Source organism: Macrobrachium nipponense, chromosome 22 (genome assembly GCF_015104395.2).
Source record: "Macrobrachium nipponense isolate FS-2020 chromosome 22, ASM1510439v2, whole genome shotgun sequence".
Lineage (NCBI taxonomy): Eukaryota > Metazoa > Arthropoda > Malacostraca > Decapoda > Palaemonidae > Macrobrachium > Macrobrachium nipponense.
In genome coordinates, this window is record NC_087213.1 from 67022253 (window position 1) to 67043602 (window position 21350).

At 39.3% G+C, this 21350-nt stretch overlaps 2 protein-coding genes across 6 annotated transcripts in view; one reads left to right on the plus strand and one right to left on the minus strand.

Moving 5' to 3' along the window:
- LOC135198771 (sushi, von Willebrand factor type A, EGF and pentraxin domain-containing protein 1-like) overlaps positions 1 to 21350 on the plus strand; it is an 810178-nt gene that overhangs the window by 518584 nt on the left and 270244 nt on the right. The gene's annotated exons all lie outside the window — the stretch shown is intronic.
- Positions 1 to 21350, minus strand: part of LOC135198846 (ubiquitin carboxyl-terminal hydrolase 20-like) — a gene marked incomplete at its 5' end in the record, with an annotated part of 136553 nt that overhangs the window by 4675 nt on the left and 110528 nt on the right. The window contains 3 exons of the mRNA XM_064226817.1: positions 9636 to 9883; positions 19637 to 19935; positions 20919 to 21240. Coding sequence (XP_064082887.1) covers positions 9636 to 9883; positions 19637 to 19935; positions 20919 to 21240 — 869 coding nt within the window. The remainder of the gene's footprint in view (positions 1 to 9635; positions 9884 to 19636; positions 19936 to 20918; positions 21241 to 21350) is intronic.

Here is a 21350-nt window from a genome sequence, read left to right on the forward strand (position 1 = left end):
GAAGGCAACAGGAAAGGTATAGGAGAGGAAGGGGTGGCCATCTTGTATGATCCGATGGTAAAAATATTCAAACAGGAAAAGATACCAGACAATGGCAGGAAAGCATATTGATATGACAAATTTTCTAAGACAATTTATATTTTTCATACCTACAAACCTGAGGTCTTAACAATAGGATAATTTCTAGCACCTAGCTGGATCCGGTTAAAAACCAGATGAAAGCAAAATGAATCTTGTGATATCTGGCAACGATTGCGTATATCGGGTGAAGAGTGGTCAAGGACTACGCACCTATGCCACCGCGTCAGTCTTTCCCAACTCAGGATGTCTTAGCAAACAGAGGGGTGGCTAGAGGTGGGCAGTACAATGTTAAGACCTCAGGTTTGTAGCTATGAAAAATACAAATTGTCTTAGAAAATTTGTAATTTGTTCATACGCGAACAAACCTTAGGTACAAGACATCCTAAATCGACTGGAGGCCTACCCACCAGACCACCTCCAGAAGAAATAACTTCTGGATAGGGACTGAAGCCCGTGAGAAGCTAGATAAACTGATATCTAACTACCCAGACACTGAGTGACGTACAATGATATATGGGAGAATCATTGTATAGGGAAGTATAGGGTTTGTTACCGCTCCGAACTCCCCCCTTGCCAAGGAGTGGAGCATATGCTACTAAATAGAGGGTTGGATATTTGTATACCAAGCAACCACACTATCAGTATGACTACCTTACTCACCTGTATGAGACCAGTCCGGCGAATGATGTGTCTATTCCTTAACCTGCCCGAAGGAAGGAGGAAAGGTACAAGAGATAGAGACCTGCCAACTCACTCATTCTCTCATCCACACAATCACCTTAGGTAAGATACAAAAGTGCCCTGTTAAGGGGAACTATGAGTTACACAACCTGTTGGACAGCCACCACAGGACCTAGGGAAAACAGGTCTGTAGACTTGTGGGCAACATCCTTAAGATAGAAAGAGGTGAACGTGGACTGGCGTAACCAAGTACAGTGCTCAGTACTCTATGTACAGCCAAGTTCTTTTTGAAAGTCAGAGAGGGACCAATACCCCTGTCATGCGCTCTAGCCTGCACAGACATGGTGGAGGAATTATCAAGAGTCAAGTATGCCTGTCTGATGGCTTCTCGTATCCAAAAAGAGATAGCATTCTTTGACACCTCTTTCTTTGTACATCCTGTGCTAACAAAATGTCTGCGGCAGCCTGGTCTAAGGTGCCGTATCCTTTTAAGATAGCAAGCAATGCAGGGCCTGGACAGGACAAAACAAAAACTCTTGAGCATCACCACCCACAGTCATTCAGTGATGGGATGGAAAATGAGGTGAACCTATCACCGAGCACAGAGGGATTTTGGGTCTTGGCCACGAATTCTGGGACAAATGCACCAACCCCCAACCCCTTGTGTGCTTCACATCATAGCTCAGACCGTGGAGCTTTCCTACCCTCTTCAAAGATGCCAAGGCCAAGAGGAAAACTGTCTTGAGCATCAAGTTCCTGTAAGATGAGCGACACAAAGGCTCATATGGACCCTTAGTGAAGCTCTTGAGAACCAAGGAAATATCCCACGTCGGAGGCTTGAGCTCCCAAGGAAAACTCGACTGCTCAAACCCCTAACTAGCAAGGAAAGTTCCCAGGATGAGGAGATGTCGATACCTCTAAGGCGTAACACTAAACTCAGGGCTACCCTGTAGCCTCTAATGGCAGAAATGACAAATCTTTCTCGTCTCTGAGGAAGGTTAAAAAGTCTGCTATTCGCTGAATAGAGGTTGCAAGTGGAGAAAAACCCTGTTTACGACACCAATCACAGTAGATTGCCCATTTGCCTCGGTAAACTGCAGAGGTCGACCTTTGGGGACTGCTGGACATATGCCCTGCTGTTCTCTGAGAAAACCCTCCCTCTCGGAGGAGATACTTGATAGCCTCCAGCCGTGAGGAGACAGGGATTCTACCGACTGGTGGAACCTTTCTGCATGCAGCTGACATAGGAGATGCTGCCAAGGGGGAATTTCCCTCGGAACCTTCGACAACAACGACAGCAGATCTGGAAACCATTCCGCCTGAGGCCACAGAGGGGCTACCAGTCATGCTGAGACCCTGTGAACTCATCAGCCAGTTCAGAACCTGATGGATCAAACAAAACGAAGGGAAGGCATACACCGCCAAGTTGTCCCAGGGGTGTTGGAACACGTCCTCTGCTAATGCTAAAGGATCTGGAGCCACTGAGCAGAATATCTCCAGTTTCCTGTTGAACCGAGTCCCAAAAAGGTCCAGTATGGGTCTCCCCCAAACCTGGAAGAGCTTGTTTGCTACTACTTGATGAAGGGACCACTCTGTTCCTAGGATCTGATTCCGACAACTGAGTTTGTCTGCGACCACATTCCGTTTGCCAGGGATATAACTGGCTGAGAGCTCTACCGAACTGCAGACCACCCACTGGTGAACCTCAACGGTCAAGGCGAGAAGTTGTCCGACATGAGAACGACAAAATGACCCTCTACTTTCTCCCGAAACTGCCTTCAACTCCCAAGACATTGATATGCTGCTTTTTGTCTTCCAAACTCCAAATGCCTGAGGCAATGAGGCTGCCTAGGGAGGTGTCTGAAAATAGAAGGAAGTCTGGTGGGAGAGAACGCAGAGGGACATCCTTCACAAGATTTTGGTCATCCGACCACCAACAAAGGCCTTCTCTCACTTCCAGAGACAGAGGAACCTTCAACAAGCGAGAGTCCCTGGCAGGAGACCAGAATTCCCCCAGTCTCCATTGTAGAGACTGAAGATGAAGATGCCCATGAGGGACCAGCTTCTCCATGGATGACAAAACTCCCAGAAGAACCTACCACTCATGAGCTGACTGATGTCGCTCCGAGAGGAAGTCGCGTGTCACCACTCGCAACTTCTCCAACCTCTGATCCAACGGAAAAACTCTTGCAACTGCTGTATCGATGACCATGCACAGGTAGGGAATCCTTTGACTGGGTACGAGGCTTGACTTTTTGTGGTTGACGACAATGCCCAGTTCCACACAAAACCAAAGTAGATGATCTCTGTCCTGCAGCAGCTTTTCCCTGGAACCTGCCAAGACCAACCATTGTCGAGGCACCTCAGCAAACGGATCCCCTGAGCAATATTTGTAATGGTTAGGCACAAAACTTCTTGCTAATAAAAAACCATGAAAAACAATCCTAGTTATTACAGCAAATTAATAAGATATTAAAAATAAGATGCTAAATCATTCACACATGCCTCTTTCATATACTTTTCAGTAATCTCCTTAAGTTCAGTTGTGATTCTTACCGTTTTCCTCTTCTGTTTGTCTGCAAAGGCGTCTTGGGACCCATGATTGAATCAAAATAGTACAGATAGCAACAAAAACTAAAAAATATTACAGTACAAGTGTATACTTGCTCAAAACAATAGCAGAAGAGTGAGCTGGCTTTAAACAACAGTGCCACCAACTAGCGGCGACTGACCAAAATACTTTTGCTTACGAAAATCATATGGTTCATCAGGTTGGATTCTGGTTTATTGTTTGTGCTTTGATGCAGAACTTGCCAGAAATTTTGCTTCGAAATCCGATTATGTTGAGTTCCAGTAAGGTTGAGGACTGGTGTTCTACTATACTTACTACACTACCATCTTCTTCCCAGCTTTAACCCATTTTTATATGGGGTTGCCTTTATGAATGAGTCGTCTTCATCGATTTCTGTCCTGTGCATCGTTCTCGTCAATTCCTTTTCATAACAAATCTTCCCCTACACAATCACACCATCTCTTTCTTGGTCTACCCTTCTTTCCTTCTACCCCACACTTCCATTTCCACTGCATTTCTTCTAACATGATGTTCCTCTCTTCAAAATAGGTGTCCATACCATCAAAACCTTCCCTCCTGTATTTTCTGCTACATCCATCTTCTCTGTTTTCCTCATACTTGCTGTTTCTGTTCCACATAACATAACTGGTCTGACCACCGTCCTATGAAACCTTCCCTTCAATTTCAGAGGAATCTTCTTGTCACAGAGGACCTCTGATGCAGACCTCCAGTTATTCCATCCTGCCTGAATTTGGTGTCTCATCTCTTGGTCCATGCTTCCACTATCCTCTAATATGGACCCCAAGCACTTAAACTTCTGTACTTTCTTTATTTCTTTCCCATCCAATCTTATGCAAGGACCAGACTCTGACTTAGACACAGCCTGGTACACCAATCTGTCCTTGGTGTCAGCCAGGCACTAGTCTATCATATCCTCCAGCTTGGTCCGAGGGAACAAAAATTGAGACTCCAACAGATCCCCATTCCTCAACGGTAGCAAGGACTCAGAGTCAAGTGATCTTTCCATCCTGGGTAAAGCCACGTCTCTTCTAATCAGGAGAAGGTTAGCACATAATTTGACACTGAGGTGAGCCATTAACAAAAACGCCTTGCCTCCAGACTGCAACAAAGTGGCAAGAGAGGATACACACATTAACCCTTCTGGGGACCTGTCAGAAGCTTTCTTGGCAATGACCATAGACCAGAAGTCCAGCAAAGAAACTGCCTGCAACATAAAGGCTGCTATAGATTCCAACACTGAGGCATCTTGTGGAGACAACAGTGGAGCCACCTACCTCACCTGCTCCAAAGTCAACCCAGGCTTCGGGGGAATGACGTCCGGGTTAAGATGACGCGACAACAAAAAGGCAGAGCGGGGGTAGCAGCTTGGGAGAGCCCCTAGAGCGAAGCGAACCGTCCTAATCTGAAATAAAGGCTTTAACCTTATGCAAGACTGACTGGATGTGCCCCGATAAGGGAAGTTGAAATGAAGACTTGGGATCCTGCAAAACTCCCAGCCAGGAAGGAGTGTAAGATGACCAAGCCTGAGTCCTACTCTCTTAGGTTTAGATGTCAGAATCATAGACTAGGCTACAGTAGCAACCGCTAACATAGGCTAGGCTTATTGCTAAGGGACATATGCTAAAGTCCTATTATATGCAGTAAAAATGGGGTTGAACATTACATGCAGTTGAATATTACTCAAGTATGTACAGTATTTTGCCTTTTTGGAGCCATATTTCTTCTGTCGGATCGGCGTCGTAACCCTAGAACATGTGTTTTAGGCCTGGAAATATAATTTACTGGGGTGTTTTTGGAGGGCTTGGAACGGATTAGCCATTTTACATGTAAAATATGGTCCAAGATACGAAAACTTCATGATACGAAGGGCGCCTCGGAACGGATTAATTTCGTATCTCGAGGTACTACTGTATTTGAATATTTATTCAGAGATATTCTGTTTATATGATCTTTGATTATGCTCTTGCACTTACCAGAGTGTTCTCCTGTCTTCTAACAGGAAATTCAGGAAAGTGTGGAAACAATCTGGAAGAGGGGAAATGTTTCTGGAGAAGAGTGGGATTGTTCATTGGAGAAATGATGTACCGACTTAATTACTATGTTGACTGTGCCTATCTGTTATGGCTAAACTAATGTTGGTGTTAGATTGATTAACGAGGGTTATCTGGGTTATTTGGACTTTGAGTTAACATTTCATTTAATCATTCTGTTAAGAATCTGAGTTATTCAGTTGACACTGCTTTTAAATAAATGCATATTTTTGTAATTCACAACTGATTTGATGATCTACATAATGGAGGGGGAGGTATGTCGAGAGAGTTATTGAGGATCGTAAGAAAGGCTGTTGGGAATCGAGAGAGAGAGAGAGAGAGAGAGAGAGAGAGAGAGAGAGAGAGAGAGAGAGAGAGAGAGAGAGAGAGAGAGAGAGAGAGAGAGTTGCCAATTACCAGTTGTCTGCCGCTCTTGGCCTATCGCTACCGAAATGATAACAAGATTGACGATCTCGGTGTTATATATAATTTCTTTGATAGGCTCTAGTGTAATTCCAGTTATCAAAGGGTTTCTAGAAATGCTACTACTGTCTTAGGCTTGATAGACTTCATGACTCTTTTAATGACATTTGTGGCATAATCATTTGTAAAATGTTTCCTCACCTACATTATGCTTTCATTAGCGGGATCATCTTTCATAGCCTAAAAAATTCTCTGTATAGACTACTGAATTCAATGTAATGGGCCTTAAATTTCCTTATTCCCCACAAGCTCTGAAAGTTGAATAAGAGATGCTATGTTAAGAAAATTTTGATGACTTTGGTGATGAGCTCATGAGCTCTGGGTGGCAAAGGGCATTGTCATTATTAGTAAGTCTTAAGAGACAAAGTAAAAACTAAAACCACACTGGGGAAGGTGTTTTAGCAATTCATTCTCCTTCATTATTCATCAAGAAGACTGGTAACTGGAATGTATCTTTCCCTTTCAAGGCTTGGAGGTTAGAAGCTTCATAAATAAGAGCTGCATTGATCATAAATCATAATGGAACAGCATCCACCTTCCTTTTCCTGCCTTAAACTTGGTGTTTTGCTATCTTCTTTACTAATAACTATCCTTTTATTTTTTTAAACTGAGCCACTTTATTATTACTGAATGCTGTTCCAGTTAACATTCTTGCTCAGTAAGGTTCTTGGTGTCAGAATCCCCTTTGTTCCTTCTAGCTTGGCAGTAGCTGCTGCTCCTGTAATCTTTATAAACCTATTCCAACTCTTAACAGTTTTTGAAATATCCAAAGCTAGATCCTTTGCCTTCTACTTGCCTTATGGGTACTTATCAGCAGGCCATGGCCCTTTTTTAAACTAGTATTTGAGTCAAGTAGGGTTAATTTTCTTAAATCAGTCTAGCATCCACAGGAAATCTTTTCTACATGAGAGGGAAAGAGATCAACTTCACACATAATGCAATATTTCTGTAACAGCCACTAAAAGTTGCAGCAGTCAATGCAAGGAGTGACTTTTCTATCTTATGCATGAACCTTAAAGTCTACTTATTGACACTTTAATAGAAAAAAACCTTAGCATATGAGTCTTCACTTTTTATATTTACATTATCACCACCACCTTACCATCCACAAAGCACATTAATATTTACCATGCTAACTTCATGGCAAAAACAAAAGTTACTCATATGTTATATGTCACACAACCTTAAAAAGTGTAGAAAATACAGGCTCCTTAACCCTTTGACGCCAATTGGACGTATTAAACGTCGATATAAATTGTCTGTTGGGTGCCGATTGGACGTATGGTACGTCGATATAAAAAAGTTTTTTAAAAATTCACGGAAAAATAGTTATAGGCCTACTAGGCAAAAACTTTTGAATCCTGCGCCTTGGGGGATGCTGGGAGCTCATGGATCAAGGCGTTGTTTTGTTTACAATTGTTACCCAGGCGCGCAAGCGCAAATTTCTTTCTTCTCGGACTAAAAAGTATCAGCGACACATCTCGGAAATTATTTCGTCACTTTGACATAATTTTTGCACCATTTTATATTAGCCGTTACATGGAGTATTATATATGAAAATGTGCACAATTTCATGTAGAATATAACAAAAAACTACTCATGGTTGTAGCTTTTATCAGTTTTGAAATATTTTCATATAAATAACGATAAGTGCCAAAATTTCAACCTTCAGTCAACTTTGACTCTACCGAAATGGTCGAAAAACGCAATTGTAAGCTAAAACTCTTATATTCGAGTAATAATCAATCATTTACCTTCATTTTGCAACAAATTGGAAGTGTCTAGCACAATATTTCGATTTATGGTGAATTTATGAAAAAAAACCTTTTCCCTACGTCCGCGCGGCAACTCTTCCGAAAAAATCATACATTTTTTCATCCGCTTGTTGTACCATTTGCACCATTTTAAATTAGTCGTTACATAAAGTATTATTTATGGAAATGTGCATAATTTCATGTAAAATACAACTGAAAGCAACCCATGGTTGTAGCTTTTAGCAGTTTTGAAATATTTGTATATAAATAACGATAAGTGCCAAAATATCAACCTTCGGTCAACTTTGACTCGACCGAAATGGTAAAAAAATGCTATTGTAAACTAAAACTCTTACGTTCTAGTAATATTCAATCATTTACCTTTATTTTCCAACAAATTGGAAGTCTCTAGCACAATGTTTCAAATTATGGTGATTTTATGAAAAAAAAAAAAAAAAACATTTCCCTTACGTCCGTGCAGTAATTCTTCTGAAAAAAATCATATATAAAGTTTTATATATGAAAATGTGCACAATTTCAAGTAGAATACAACAATAAACAACCCATGGTTGTAGCTTTTATCAGTTTTGAAATATTTTTATATAAATAACGATAAGTGCCAAAATTTCAACCTTCGGTCAACTTTGTCTCGACCTAAATGGTCAAAAAACGCAATTGTAAGCTAAAACTATTACATTCTAGTAATATTCAATCATTTACCTTTATTTTGCAACAAATTGGAAGTCTCTAGCACAATATTTCGATTTATAGTGAATTTATGAAATAAACTTTTTCCTTATGTCCGTGCGGTAACTCTTCCGAAAAAATCATAAATTTTTTCGTCCGATTGTCGTAATGTTTGCACCATTTTAAATTAGCTGTTACATAAAGTTTTATATATGAAAATGTATGCAATTTCACGTAGAATACAACAAAAAACAACCTATGGTTATAGCTTTTATCAGTTTTGAAATATTTTCATATAAATAACGATAAACAAAAAAATTTGTCCTTCGGTCAACTTTAACTCGACCAAAATGGTTGAAAACTGCAATTGTAAGCTACAACACTTACAGTCTAGTAATATTCAATAAATTACCTTCATTTTGCAACAAACGGGAAGTCTAGCACAATATTTCGATTTATGGTGAATTTTTGAAAACAGCTTTTTTTTACGTCCACACGTTACGAATTCATGCATCATTTTGTGATAATATTTTCTCTGTGTTGCCTTGATCGTTTTACAATGTGTTAAATACCAAAATGATCGCAATTTAGTGTACAATACAATGAAAAAAATTAACTCGTTAGCTTTAACCGTTTTGCTCACAGCGCGATTTGTATACAATTATATATGAAATATTTTTTTTGCGGTGTCATATATCCCAATATTTATATATGATAATATTTTTTTCATTTCTGATGTTTGCATACTAAACTTCAGGCAATGACAAAAAAAAGGAGCCAAAAATGAACTCTTAATCTTGAAAACTAAGTATGCTGTGATTTAAAAAAAAAAACATTTTTTCCGCTTCGGCGCTCACTCACGAACGCCGCCGGCATACGGGAGACAATTTTTAAAATACCACTTCAGCGTTTAAGGGTTAAGTGTATAACCCAATGCAAAGTCTTCCTCCTCTCTCTTTTGCTTTTTAAAACAGTTCACTGAGGATTCCCTGTTACTAAAACAAAACAATTAATATACCAACTCTAATCACTGATGAAAGAATGAAATGACAAGGCAAAGAGGGTGGAGCTAACATACTTCATTGTACTATGGAAGCTTAGTGGTGAATGATCGTTATGACACAGTGAGCAAAGAAGTTTCCTCCAGCAGTGGGAAAGTCTGAGAGAATTATAACAGGAATGCACATTGCATGGTTGTACAAATAATACAAATGAAATGCTTCAAGCCATAAGAAAGTAATGTTGGGTAACATCATGCAAGATGACCTTTCCACCAAAAACATGCCCAGCTACAACATTATACATCTTTATCTTCAAAAACAATACCTGCATCAATTCAACAGTCCTTTGACGCCGTGATGTCATTTCTGAGCTAGATTTCTTGTAAAATAAAACATATGCTTCACATTTAGCAACAGTTTCTGGTGATACTTCTGTCACATATTGATCATCAAATTCGTACCATCGACCATTACTCCAGTTTTGGCAGTATGCTGTGTAATGACCTCCTCCAGCAGTGCCATGATGGCATATTACAGCATACAAATCATAAATATTGACTTCAGATGAACAATCTGAAAAAGCAATAAATAATAATCAATTTACACAAGAAAAAGTTTATCTAGCATATTTCATACACTGTGGCCCAAAGCTATAGAGCACAATTACAAGAAAAGTACCTTGATATAATACGAAGCTCTAGAGCAACAGTCTGCAACATTTCAGCAAACACTGATATTCATTCAAAGAACTATATAACTTATTAAGTAGGGGATATTAATTTATATATAAGTAATATAAAAAGCAAAATGTTATACTGGAGGGACAAAATTTTTGTTAAAAGTCCCAGTACCAAAAGATTTGCCAATACATATCTAAAAAAAAAAATAAAGATGGATATGGTATAGTTGCCACACGCTAAGTTGGCGGTGATGCCCCGCCTCTTTCTAAGTGAAGGTGATGATTGGAATACAGCAACTGTTCATGTGGCTATTCATTTGAGTCTGTTGAAAGCGCTTGCAAGTACTAATTCGAGTTGTTTTTTCTGAAGCAGTCAATTATAGTCTTTAAAGAAAAGAAAAAAAGTACGTCAAATTATTAACACCGTCTGATTAATTTGAGAATATTATGATTACATTATAATTCAAATAGTCAAAGTCAAGGATTTTACACATTTTTTAATGCAGTCAGATTCATTTATCTTCAATATCCAGTAAATATATAAAAGATAGGTCAGAATCATGTCAATCATTAATGTCATTTGAATAAGGAGATGATATATACAATCAATATAGTACTTCAGTGTCCAAATAACATGATTAATGCTTAAAAAATATGTGTCTTATGTATGGGGGGGCAAAATGATCACTTGAATAGCCAGTCACTGAAGCTGGAGGGAATTTCAAACATAGTAGTTAACTGAGCTAACCTAGAATAAGAAGAAACAGCTTTCAGCACAGTAACCATTCTGAGATATACATACACTGAAGTATAAAGGAGTATACTGACTTCTCAATATGGAAGATTTCTTGAAAGACACCAAACGTATTGGAAGGATAATGAGCCAGACGAGAATCATCGTAATTAAGGTCTTCAACTATCTCTGTGAGCAACATGATCAGGAATGCGAAGATGATATTTTAAAAAGAATTGCTACTACAACGGGAACATCTGTCCACTCCAATACAAGCATAGAGAAATGTACTCCCCACCTCCTAGGACCAGAACATCACAAGTAATGGGAGTTTTGGATAATTTTGATAAGGATTGTGTACGCCGGGAGATAATGGCTTTCTATGAAAGAGGTGAAATTCCAACAATTGAAATTGATTGATTGTGTCTATTAAAACTGGCATCACAATATCTAGGTTATTGACACCGAAATAAATTTAAATGGAAAAAGAAAAGTTTAAAATAAATTTTATAGAAATATATATATATAATATATATATATATATATATATATATATTATATATATATATATATCTATATATATACAGTGGGCCCCCGTATTCGCGTTCTCCGGATTCGCGGATTTTTATCTGAACCATATCTACCCATTATTTGCCGTGAATTCGCCTATTCGCGGGATTTTCCGACGATAAATAATCGCTAATTAGTGTATTTTGATGTTATTTTTACGTCTAAATACATTTTTATGATACAAAAATGATTTACTAATTTTAAAATATTAACACTTATCAATACTGTATTAGTAAGTTTAATAAGATTAAATGATATCACATAATAACTAATTATTCTCTCTCTCCATTACAGGGATGTATGCTTTTTGTGTGATAAATGATTTACTAATTTTCTAATTTTAATATTAATGATAAACTTTAAAAGTTATGTAAGAATGAAGGAAATCCCAGTCTTCACGCATCTTTCTTTCGAGCTCCAGTTTTTATGGTACACTATGTATAATATGTTTATTAATATTTTTATATGATAATATTAATAAAAATGATGATAATAATAATAATAATAATAACTGTAATTACAAAAATCATATGTGAAAGTATTTTACAAAAATATCTCTCTATCTCTCTCTCTCTCTCTTACAAAGATGTATGTTTTTTGGATGATAAATGATTTACTGATTTTCAAATATCATTATTAATGTAAACAGTAATAATATCAATTCATGAAAGAAAATACTAAATGGAATTAGCAAGATTTTAGTTTATAAATAAAAAAAGTTATTTAAGGATGAAAGAAAATGCATTTTACCCAGCATCTTTCTCTTTGAACTCCACGTAGCAAGCTGAGTTGGCTGGGGTCCAACAACTGTTGCCCTCACATGATCACCTAAATTCTCTCTCTCTCGCTCTCTTTTACCGAGATGAGAATTTCTATGGTACATGTGTATGTTTATTAATATTTTCGCATAATAATAATAATAGTAATATAACTAATTTCAAAATTTATATGTGATAGTATTTTATAGAAGTACAATAATCTATCCATTTCAGTCTTTTAAATAGGGATCCCCCCCCCCCCTCCCCCCCCCCTCTCTCTCTCTCCTCTCTCTCTCTCCTCTCTCTCTCTCCTCTCTCTCTCTCTCTCTCTCTTTTGCCACACAAGATAGTATGTCTTAGTGGTAACTCTCGCCCTCTGTTTGGGCTGGAAATGTATGTATAAGTGTATCTTTAAGGACATTACTACATTTTATGGTAAAATAATAATATACAGTACTAGTTTACAAATAATATTAAGTTTAATGAGATTAAACAGTAACAATAACCTCTCTCTCTCTTTCTTACTTACGTATGTTTATTTGTTTTGTATTATAAATAAATGAATTACCTTATAACTAATTTTCAAATATTAATAAGATTAATTAAAAATAGCGATTCCCAGTCTTTTTATCCACGTGGAGGAAGGTGGGCGGGTGAGTAAATGACAGTTTGATATACGTATGCGGAGTATTGGCAGAGGGGGAAGAGTCGTAGTTTAGGAGTTATTCTCTCTCTCTCTCTCTCTCTCTCTCTCTCTCTCTCTCTCTCTCTCTCTCTCTCTCTCTGTCTCAGAAATAATTCATAATTTCACTCTTGATGGTCAGATATATGATGTTGCCATTCACTGGTGTCTGTCTGTCTGTCTGTCTGTCTCTCTCTCTCTCTGTTATTGGCTGTAGGTATATATTTTTAATGGTAAAATGTTTAAGATGACTTTGAAATGATATTAATAATATAACCTCAAATATTAATACAGTAATAGGTATATTTGAAGTAGGATGTTATTAAAGGTATACATTTGGTATCTGAACTTTCAAGATATGCATTTAAAGCCTTTTTAATGGTGGTTCTAACTATTCGCGGGTTTTAACTATTCATGAGGGTGTCTGGTACACATCCCCGCGAATACATGGAGAACACTGTATATATATAATATATATATATATATATATATATATATATATATATATATATATAATATATATTTGTTCAAATATATATATTCCTACATAGACATTCCATGTACAATCAACATTTTGTTGGGGAGGCCTGCCTCCCACATAGATATATAACTGCTCTATATTACAATGCTTTCCGAGAATTGTAGCTAGAATAAAATTACCTTCTCTGTCACGCACCCAAAGGCAAATTACTGGAAAAGGTGAAGGAGCCACCTGTGAATTTCCCTGGTGCTTATATGTCCCTCTCAAGTTTGTTAAGGAAATTGGGTTTCGCTATAAAAAGGTTGACAGTGGCAGGAAGTTGTTAATAGAAAGGAACGATATTGTTCTTGCAAGAAATAAATATCAAAGACTTATTAATGAAAACAGAAAATGCAACACTCCAAGGCCAGAAATATACATGTATGAAACATGGGTCAATCAAAATGAGCGTGTGAACAAATGTTGCACATTACCCGATGGAATTGTTGGTCCAAGAGTGAAAATGGGAAAAGGAGCTATATTTATTGTAGTGCATGCCGGGGGAGAAAATGGATTCATACCTGGAGGATTGCTAATTTTTCTATCAAAAAATGGTAATAAAGGCGATAACCATGGCAGTATGAATCATATTTGCTTCCTATCATAGTTTCAAACACAGCTACTGGCAAACATTCCAGCTTGGTCTCTCACTGTCTTAGATAATGCTTCATATCATTCCAAAATATCAAACAAAGCACCTGTCAGCAGTTCAAAGAAAGTGGAAATTGTTGTTAACCAAACACAATATAGCTCATGACCCTTCTTTTACCAAATGCAAACTAATTGATATGGTACAGCAGCACAAGTATATACAGGAGTAAGAAATTGACAAAATCACTCAAGATGCTGGCCATAAAGTACTTTGACTTCCTCTTTATCTTTGCGAATTCAACCCCATAGAATTTATTTGGGCACAAATAAAAATGAGGTAAAAAAATGCCATTCAAATCAAAATCAAACTTTGGCAAATGTTGAACATATAACTAAACGTATAATAGACAGAGTAACAGCAAAGGACTGGAAGTTATGTACGTGTCACACAAAAGAAGTGGAGGATATTTATAGAAGTAGTGGCATAGCACGCAACCATCTAACTGAAAAATTGATTATAAACATCCCCAGTGACAGTGAGGAGTCAGAAAGCAATGATTGAAGTAACTGCTGTACTTAAATGAAATGTTTAAAGTACAAATGACGAATGAATTTGTTATTTTGAGGTACTGTTTGCTGTATCCAATGATGAATCAATTTGTTTTCTTTTATTGAGTCAATTAAATGTCTGATGTATAAAGATATATATTTATTTTACCTAAATATGTTTACATATAATTGCATTAATTGTTAGACTGGGTTATACCACACCAAAACTTATAGTTATCGGTATCATATCAAAATATAAAGATGGCAACACTTCAAGTTGTCTACAATGAGTGAGCTGTCAGAATCAGCTGATCACTGAGTGACTGTTTATCTGGATATTTCACCTCCCCACTGCCATCATGCATATTTCTGGGTTTGACCTGTGTCGGCTGGTGAAATGGTCCTGTAGCACGCATTTCTAGGTATAAATAGATTCTAAATATACCAGAGAAAAAGCTAAATGGAATGCTGAAGTTACTACCCTCAGCTTGAACACCAAAGGGTGTTGGTATAAGCACTGGGGCGAGTGGAGGCCACTATCACAGTTCTTCTGCCAATTAGAAGATTCCCTTCAAAGTCCCTCACAAGGCAAGTGCCGTTACAAGGACTACTACATCTACCTTCCGCTCGCTACTACTACCACCCACGCCCGGCTGCTTCATTCCTGTAATTAGCGCATTGTTATTCGCACGTGTCTCTCGCTGCTCCCCCTTTGTGTGTTTTTGTCGAAGCCATGTCTGCTGCAGAGCTCCCAGCTTCTTCATCCAAGTTGAGTATTCCATTTTACGTTTTGGTATTTCGTGTGGTCACGATGCATTCCCTTTTTAGCCTTTTTGGCCCCTTAGTTCTCACGAACCGGGGTGACGCTATTTTCATCCGCCATTTTGGGTGCATCATCAGACACGTGCATTCTTTCCCTTTGTTTGATTATGATTATACTTACTTCATGTTTAGTTTTTATCTGTTTTTACTGCTTTTTCATATTTGCCCGTGCATTTCCTAGCTCCTGGCGTATCTGGAGTTCTGGTTTTACGTACGTGTTTATCTATACGTCGTAGGCTCTAACTCGCTCCTGACGTCCTCTGGGGTCTCTTGTTAATTGTTTATTTTGCCTTTTCTAGCCTTTGGCTTTGTCCCCAGTCCCTCAGGAGCGTGTTCGTTCGCCTTCGCACGTATTCTTTATTTATTTCTTGTTATACGTGAGTAGTGTATTTGGGCTTCCAGTTAGCCTATAGTACGGTATCTTTGTAGAGAGGGCGATTCCCCTCTCTCTCTCGCGTTTTTATGCACGTTTATGATATTCATTTCACTGTGAGGTTGGAAGTTTTGCTTTCCTACCCTGGCTTACCCGACCAGACCTGGCTAGGTTTAGGAAGGTAGGTCAGGTGACCCTACCCCTCCACCCTTTAGACCCTCCATTATCGCCCCCTGCCTGCGCTACGGTGCTCGCTGGGAGGACGATCCAGATAAGAGTCCCTCTCTTGTCATGTTTGTTGGGGTTAAACCCTCCCTACCTGACCAGATCGAAAGTTTTGATTTTGGAGGGTTTTGTTGGGTTCCTTCCGTCCACGTCATGACATCCTTGGAGGCCGAGCTAGCCTACCAGACCGGATCCATACCAATCTCGGAGGGTTAGGCTGGGTCCATGCTGGGTATATCCTTTTCCTCCTTATTGTTCCTCTTTCGCAATTCTTCCAGTGATTCCTCATAATTTTATTATGTTATGTTTGTTTTGTTGTGTACTGCCTTGGCCTTGCCTCCGTTAGGGTGCCAGTTGGCCTACCGTCTTCTGCTCCCTTTAGTAGTAGGCTACTTACAACTCCCTTAAGGTGGTGGCCACTGATCGGTTGCTGTGGCCAGGCGTTCACGACTTGTCCACTCTCCTCAGACCCCCCCGCACCAGTCCTGTCCGGCGCTGCCTAGCTAGCTCGCGGTGCAAGTAATCCTACCAATGAACGGCCGCTAGAGTATCTATCTTTCCGATGGGGGGGGGGGGGGGGGGAGATTGATTGGAGGGGAGTGGTTACTAGTAGTTGGTGTAATCTCCTTATTTATGTCTCCGGGGCAGTACGTCCGCTGGTCAGGTGGGGTCTACCGTCACACCAGCCAGCGGGCTATACACCGGATTGTACGTTTCACTGCTCCGCCGCTCAGTTGTCTTTTCTCCCTGTTGTCTCTGCCTCCCCACTTACGTGGGGGCAGATTTGGGCTCAGAGTTGCGTTTCTAGTCACCTTAGAATCGCTTCTCTCCCCCGATGCGTTCAGGTTCAGGCCTAGGTCTTACCTTTTCCCGTTCCGCTCGTATCAGCCCGTCTCCACCAGTATTAACTATTATGATAACGGGATTATGAGACTCTAGAGCAGGCCAAGCCTTTAAGGGATTACACCAGATTTATTAGATGTTATTCATTTTTATATTTCATTAGACTCTGTAGGTATATCTCCGGACCCGTAGGGTTCCGACATAGTGTGGTCTACCATCACACTGTTCCCCATTTCAGTGGGGACGGTAAGGGGTTCTGATATGCGACTACATTTTAATTCTTGTTGAAAAGGACTTGTAGTCATACTGAATTATCTTTATTACTGCTACAAGGCTACAAGTTTCTCTCTCTCTCTCTCTCTCTCTCTCTCTCTCTCTCTCTCTCTCTCTCTCTCTCTCTCACGTTTCGCCCAGATCTGCCAGGGCATGGTCACAGCGATGGTTGCTGGAGGAGGACTGAATCTTAGTGGTGAGTCCTTCGCTATATATCATGGTCGTGCGGGCGCTCACGGATGCTCCTGCAAGACCCGGAGGGTGCTCGACTTTTCATTGGCTGGCGGCCAGGCGTCGGAAACTCTCGAGGCGCGTTGATCTTCTCAGGTGTGTTGCGTCCCCTGGAACCGGGTTTTCATTGGCTGCGACCGTGGTGACGTCACTCCTGGTATTTCTACCAACCTCTTCGATATTGGTCCCGTCCTGGGCACTGGTGTTCTCGTCTGGAGGGGGGCTGGGTCTTCCTTACACAGGTGGGCAGCAGGAAGGGTTCCTGTGCCGTATTAAGGAAGGGTTTTTGGTCAAGGATGAATAACGCCTCAAGGAGGCGTAGGCGTCGCTGATCAGGGGCTCTTCCAATTATCTTTGTGTTTTTTACGATATCCTCTCGCACGACGTGCTGTTGGTGGGCGGTGAGGGCGTGGTGTTTTATGGCACCATTCTGGGCGTGACAGGAGATCCTCTTAGACAGTCATAACGTTATCATACCGATATAAACTTCAGGACATCCTTGGATAGGGCATGTGTACTGGTAGACGACGTTGTTCTGCTTCAGGGGATCTCCTGCAGGTGGGGTGGGGTTATTTCTCATAATTAGGTCCCTTGTTCTCCTGTTCTTATAATAGATTATAAGAGAGAGCCTCTTCCCTTCCTCCACGGGGGTGATGTTCTCTTCTACAATCTTCTTAAGGCATCTCTTCTCTTCTTTGTATCCGTGGCGCATTAAGGACTTGTAGAAAATACGTATATCCTCAGAGGGGGGATTCTCTTTATTTTCTCCGTCCTCCATGTACCATTTGTTTAAGGCTTTTCTGATCTCCCTGTTGATCAGCTTGTAGGAGTAACCGTTGTAAATCATCATTTGTGAGGCTTGGTCCAGTTCTGCGTGGGTGTCCTGCCACGCTGAACAGTGTGTTAAGGCCCTCCTCACAAAGGCCCTGATGGTGGTGGTCTTGAACTTCGCAGGACACTCACTCTCTCCATTTAAGCAAAGTCCCAAGTTAGTAGATTTGGTGTAGACGGTGGTGGTCAACAGGGAGATCAGATAAGCCTTAAACAAATGGTACATGGAGGACGGAGAGAATAAAGAGAATCCCCCTACCAATCTTCCCCCCCCGTTGCCGGGCTGGTTTGCTTGCCATTCCGTTGCCGGACTTGTATATAGCGCTTGGGACCCCTTTTTGTATTCCTTACCTGTTATTGTACATACTTGTGTGTATCTGGTCATATTGGTTCCATATGTCATACCATTGTAATTTATTACTTTAATACTAGTTATTAAGACTTAATTTTAAGAATACAGCTAAGTTTGCTTGTTTCTTTTTGTTGCTTATCAAATTTAATCTTAAGTGAATTTTAAGTTTTATTGTTCCTTATATCTTTGCTTTGTATCTTTCAAGCTTGTATGGCAATTCTCTGATACTATTTCACCGGCCGACACAGGTCGAACCCATAAAAGGGATTTTGACGAAGGAAAAATCTATTTCTGGGAGAAGACCTGTGTTGCCTGGTGAACCCGTCCCTCTCTCTTTTCCTGATCCTCACCCTGTAGCCAGTCCAAGCTTGGGTTTGTATTCCAGGAATGAAGCAGCCGGACGTGGGTGGTAGTAGTAGCGAGCGGAAGGTAGATGTAGTAGTCCTTGTAACGACACTTGCCTTGTGAGGGACTTTAAAGGGAATCTTCTAATTGGCAGAAGACCTGTGATAGTGGCCTCCACTTGCCCCAGTGCTTATACCGACACCCTTTGGTGTTCGAGCTGAGGGTAGTAACTTCAGCATTCCATTTAGCTTTTTCTCTGGTATATTTAGAATCTATTTATACCTAGAAATGCGTGCTACAGGACCATTTCACCGGGCAACACAGGTCTTCCCCCAGATATATATTTTTCCTTTGTCAAAATCCCTTTTTATGGTGCCTTATGATTCATATAATCATATAGCATATTCATAGGCATGCAATCGACAGTATATATAAGTTATTATGAAGCATGGCTTGTATTATTTGTTTTTATTCAATTCATATATAACCTAATGCCCTGAAATAACGAATTGTTTACATTCGACAATAATTTTTTCTTCGGCTTTGATTTCCTGTAATACATATAAATTCTTTTTTTCTACTCCGAATGACATTTTAATTCTATGAAAGAATTTCTATCTCTAGTTCTGCAATAATTAACATTTCACATGGGAAATGGAAAGAAAATTATATCATATCAGAACATTTTCTATGACTCGAACTAATGAAGTGGGTGGGCCATCACTGCCAACTTATCGTGAGGCAAGTATAGTAACCACACAACTAGCTAATACAAACTAAGTACAAAATTGACAAACAGAACACAGTTAATGGTATGCTTCTAGTTTTTTGGTAATTACAATCATCTAGTAAAAAGCTAAAGGGAATGGGCTCATAAAAATAAAGGATGTCTTATAAACCTTCTCAACCCCATCCCACCAAAAATATGACACCAAACAGAAGAATTTACCTTTGTGAAGGAATGGCATCAAGTCTAAGCCATGCAGTGGAAAGGACACGTATTGGCTGATCTTAGAACTAAACATATACTCATGACGAAACCTCTTCAGATGAATGATCAGCACCTCTGGCAGCTGGATAACCTTGGAGTATTTAACCCCATTGCGTAATTTACAACACTTCTCGCAAGAGTACATGTTATCTCCCTTTAGCTCATCGGCACTGAAGAAAGCAGCAAGACAGTGATGTAAAGACACAGCAGGTCCCCAAAGCCATGATCTCAACCACACCCACATCCACCACATCCATCTGAAATTACAGTTTAGTACTTTCTTCAATCAATGGCTGGTCATTCATCAAATAAGAAAGCTGCATTCATAAATAATTTACAATCAACTGTATTCCCCAAGATCAAAGACACTGTGACCTCAAAGACATACAGTGGACCCCCATCTATCAGCAGATTTATCTGCAGAACACTTGCCTATTTGCAGTATTTTTCATAGAGAAACAATCACTAATTACTGTATTTTCATGCCATTTTTGTAACTTATTACATTTTTTGTGATAAAAATATTAAAATACTCATTTTTAGTGGTTTTCTGGTGTCTGAACTATCAAAATAAGCAGTTATAAGCATCTTTACAGGGGTGTCAATTATTTGTGGATTTTAGCTATTCATGGGGGGTTGTGGTACACATCCTCCACGAAGACCAGGGGTCGACTGTACAACAATTTTGACTTGCAAAACTTTTTTGCTAGGATGATAGAGCATACTGATTATTGTAGTGTTTTCAGTTCATTTACTTTAAAAATACTTCATGTTTGTAAAAATTTAAACTATTTGATTATAATATTTACTTCATGTTTATAAAAATTAAAATTATTTGATTATAATACTTAACAAGCTTTTATTACGTCGTCATACCACCATTCTAAGGAACTTGAACAGACATTTACTTGTCTACTGTAGTCTGCCTATATGAGAATGAACCTTTGCATCCAAGTATATTTTTCTTTGTTTTTATTATACTTATGTTTATATACTATTGATACACTTCATTCAGAAGTCATATAAAGCATGTCTGATTACTCTCTAGCAAAGATAACTTTCTCTATGGTTGGGATAGGCCTATGAAAAACATGACCTTCAACCTTTAGGAAGAACAATATTTCAGAGATTTATTTCAAGAAATAAATATGTTATATTTTACAATGTCAGGAAATATAGTAATTGGATTATAATATACAGGTAGCTGATATTTCAAAAGGCAGATACTCTGGCAACTCACCCATCTGTTGTAGCATCACATGATGCCTTTGCAAGATGAAGACTGCTACTACTACTTGAATTACTTTGCTGCTGCAATTGTGAGACAGAGGAATGCTGTAGTATGCTCAGCTGGTCACTGCTTGGAATTGGCAAACTAAGGTCCTGGAATGTTTCTTTTCTGGAGGAGATAGTATTACATGTCAGGCACTGTACAGAGCTAACAATTGTCCCGTCAAATATATCTGATATAACACTTCGATAAGAGGGAGGCTTTTTTCTCCGTGCTGTATTGTTGACATTAGGGGCAGATAACTTTCCTGGTGGGGGAGATGTTGTTGAGGCTGAAAAAAAAAATTTGTAAGAATTAGTTGGAATACACGAATATTTGTAAGAATCATCAGGAATGGCAATAAACTGTAAGACTGCCCATTGTGTTATTTTAAGCAAGCTT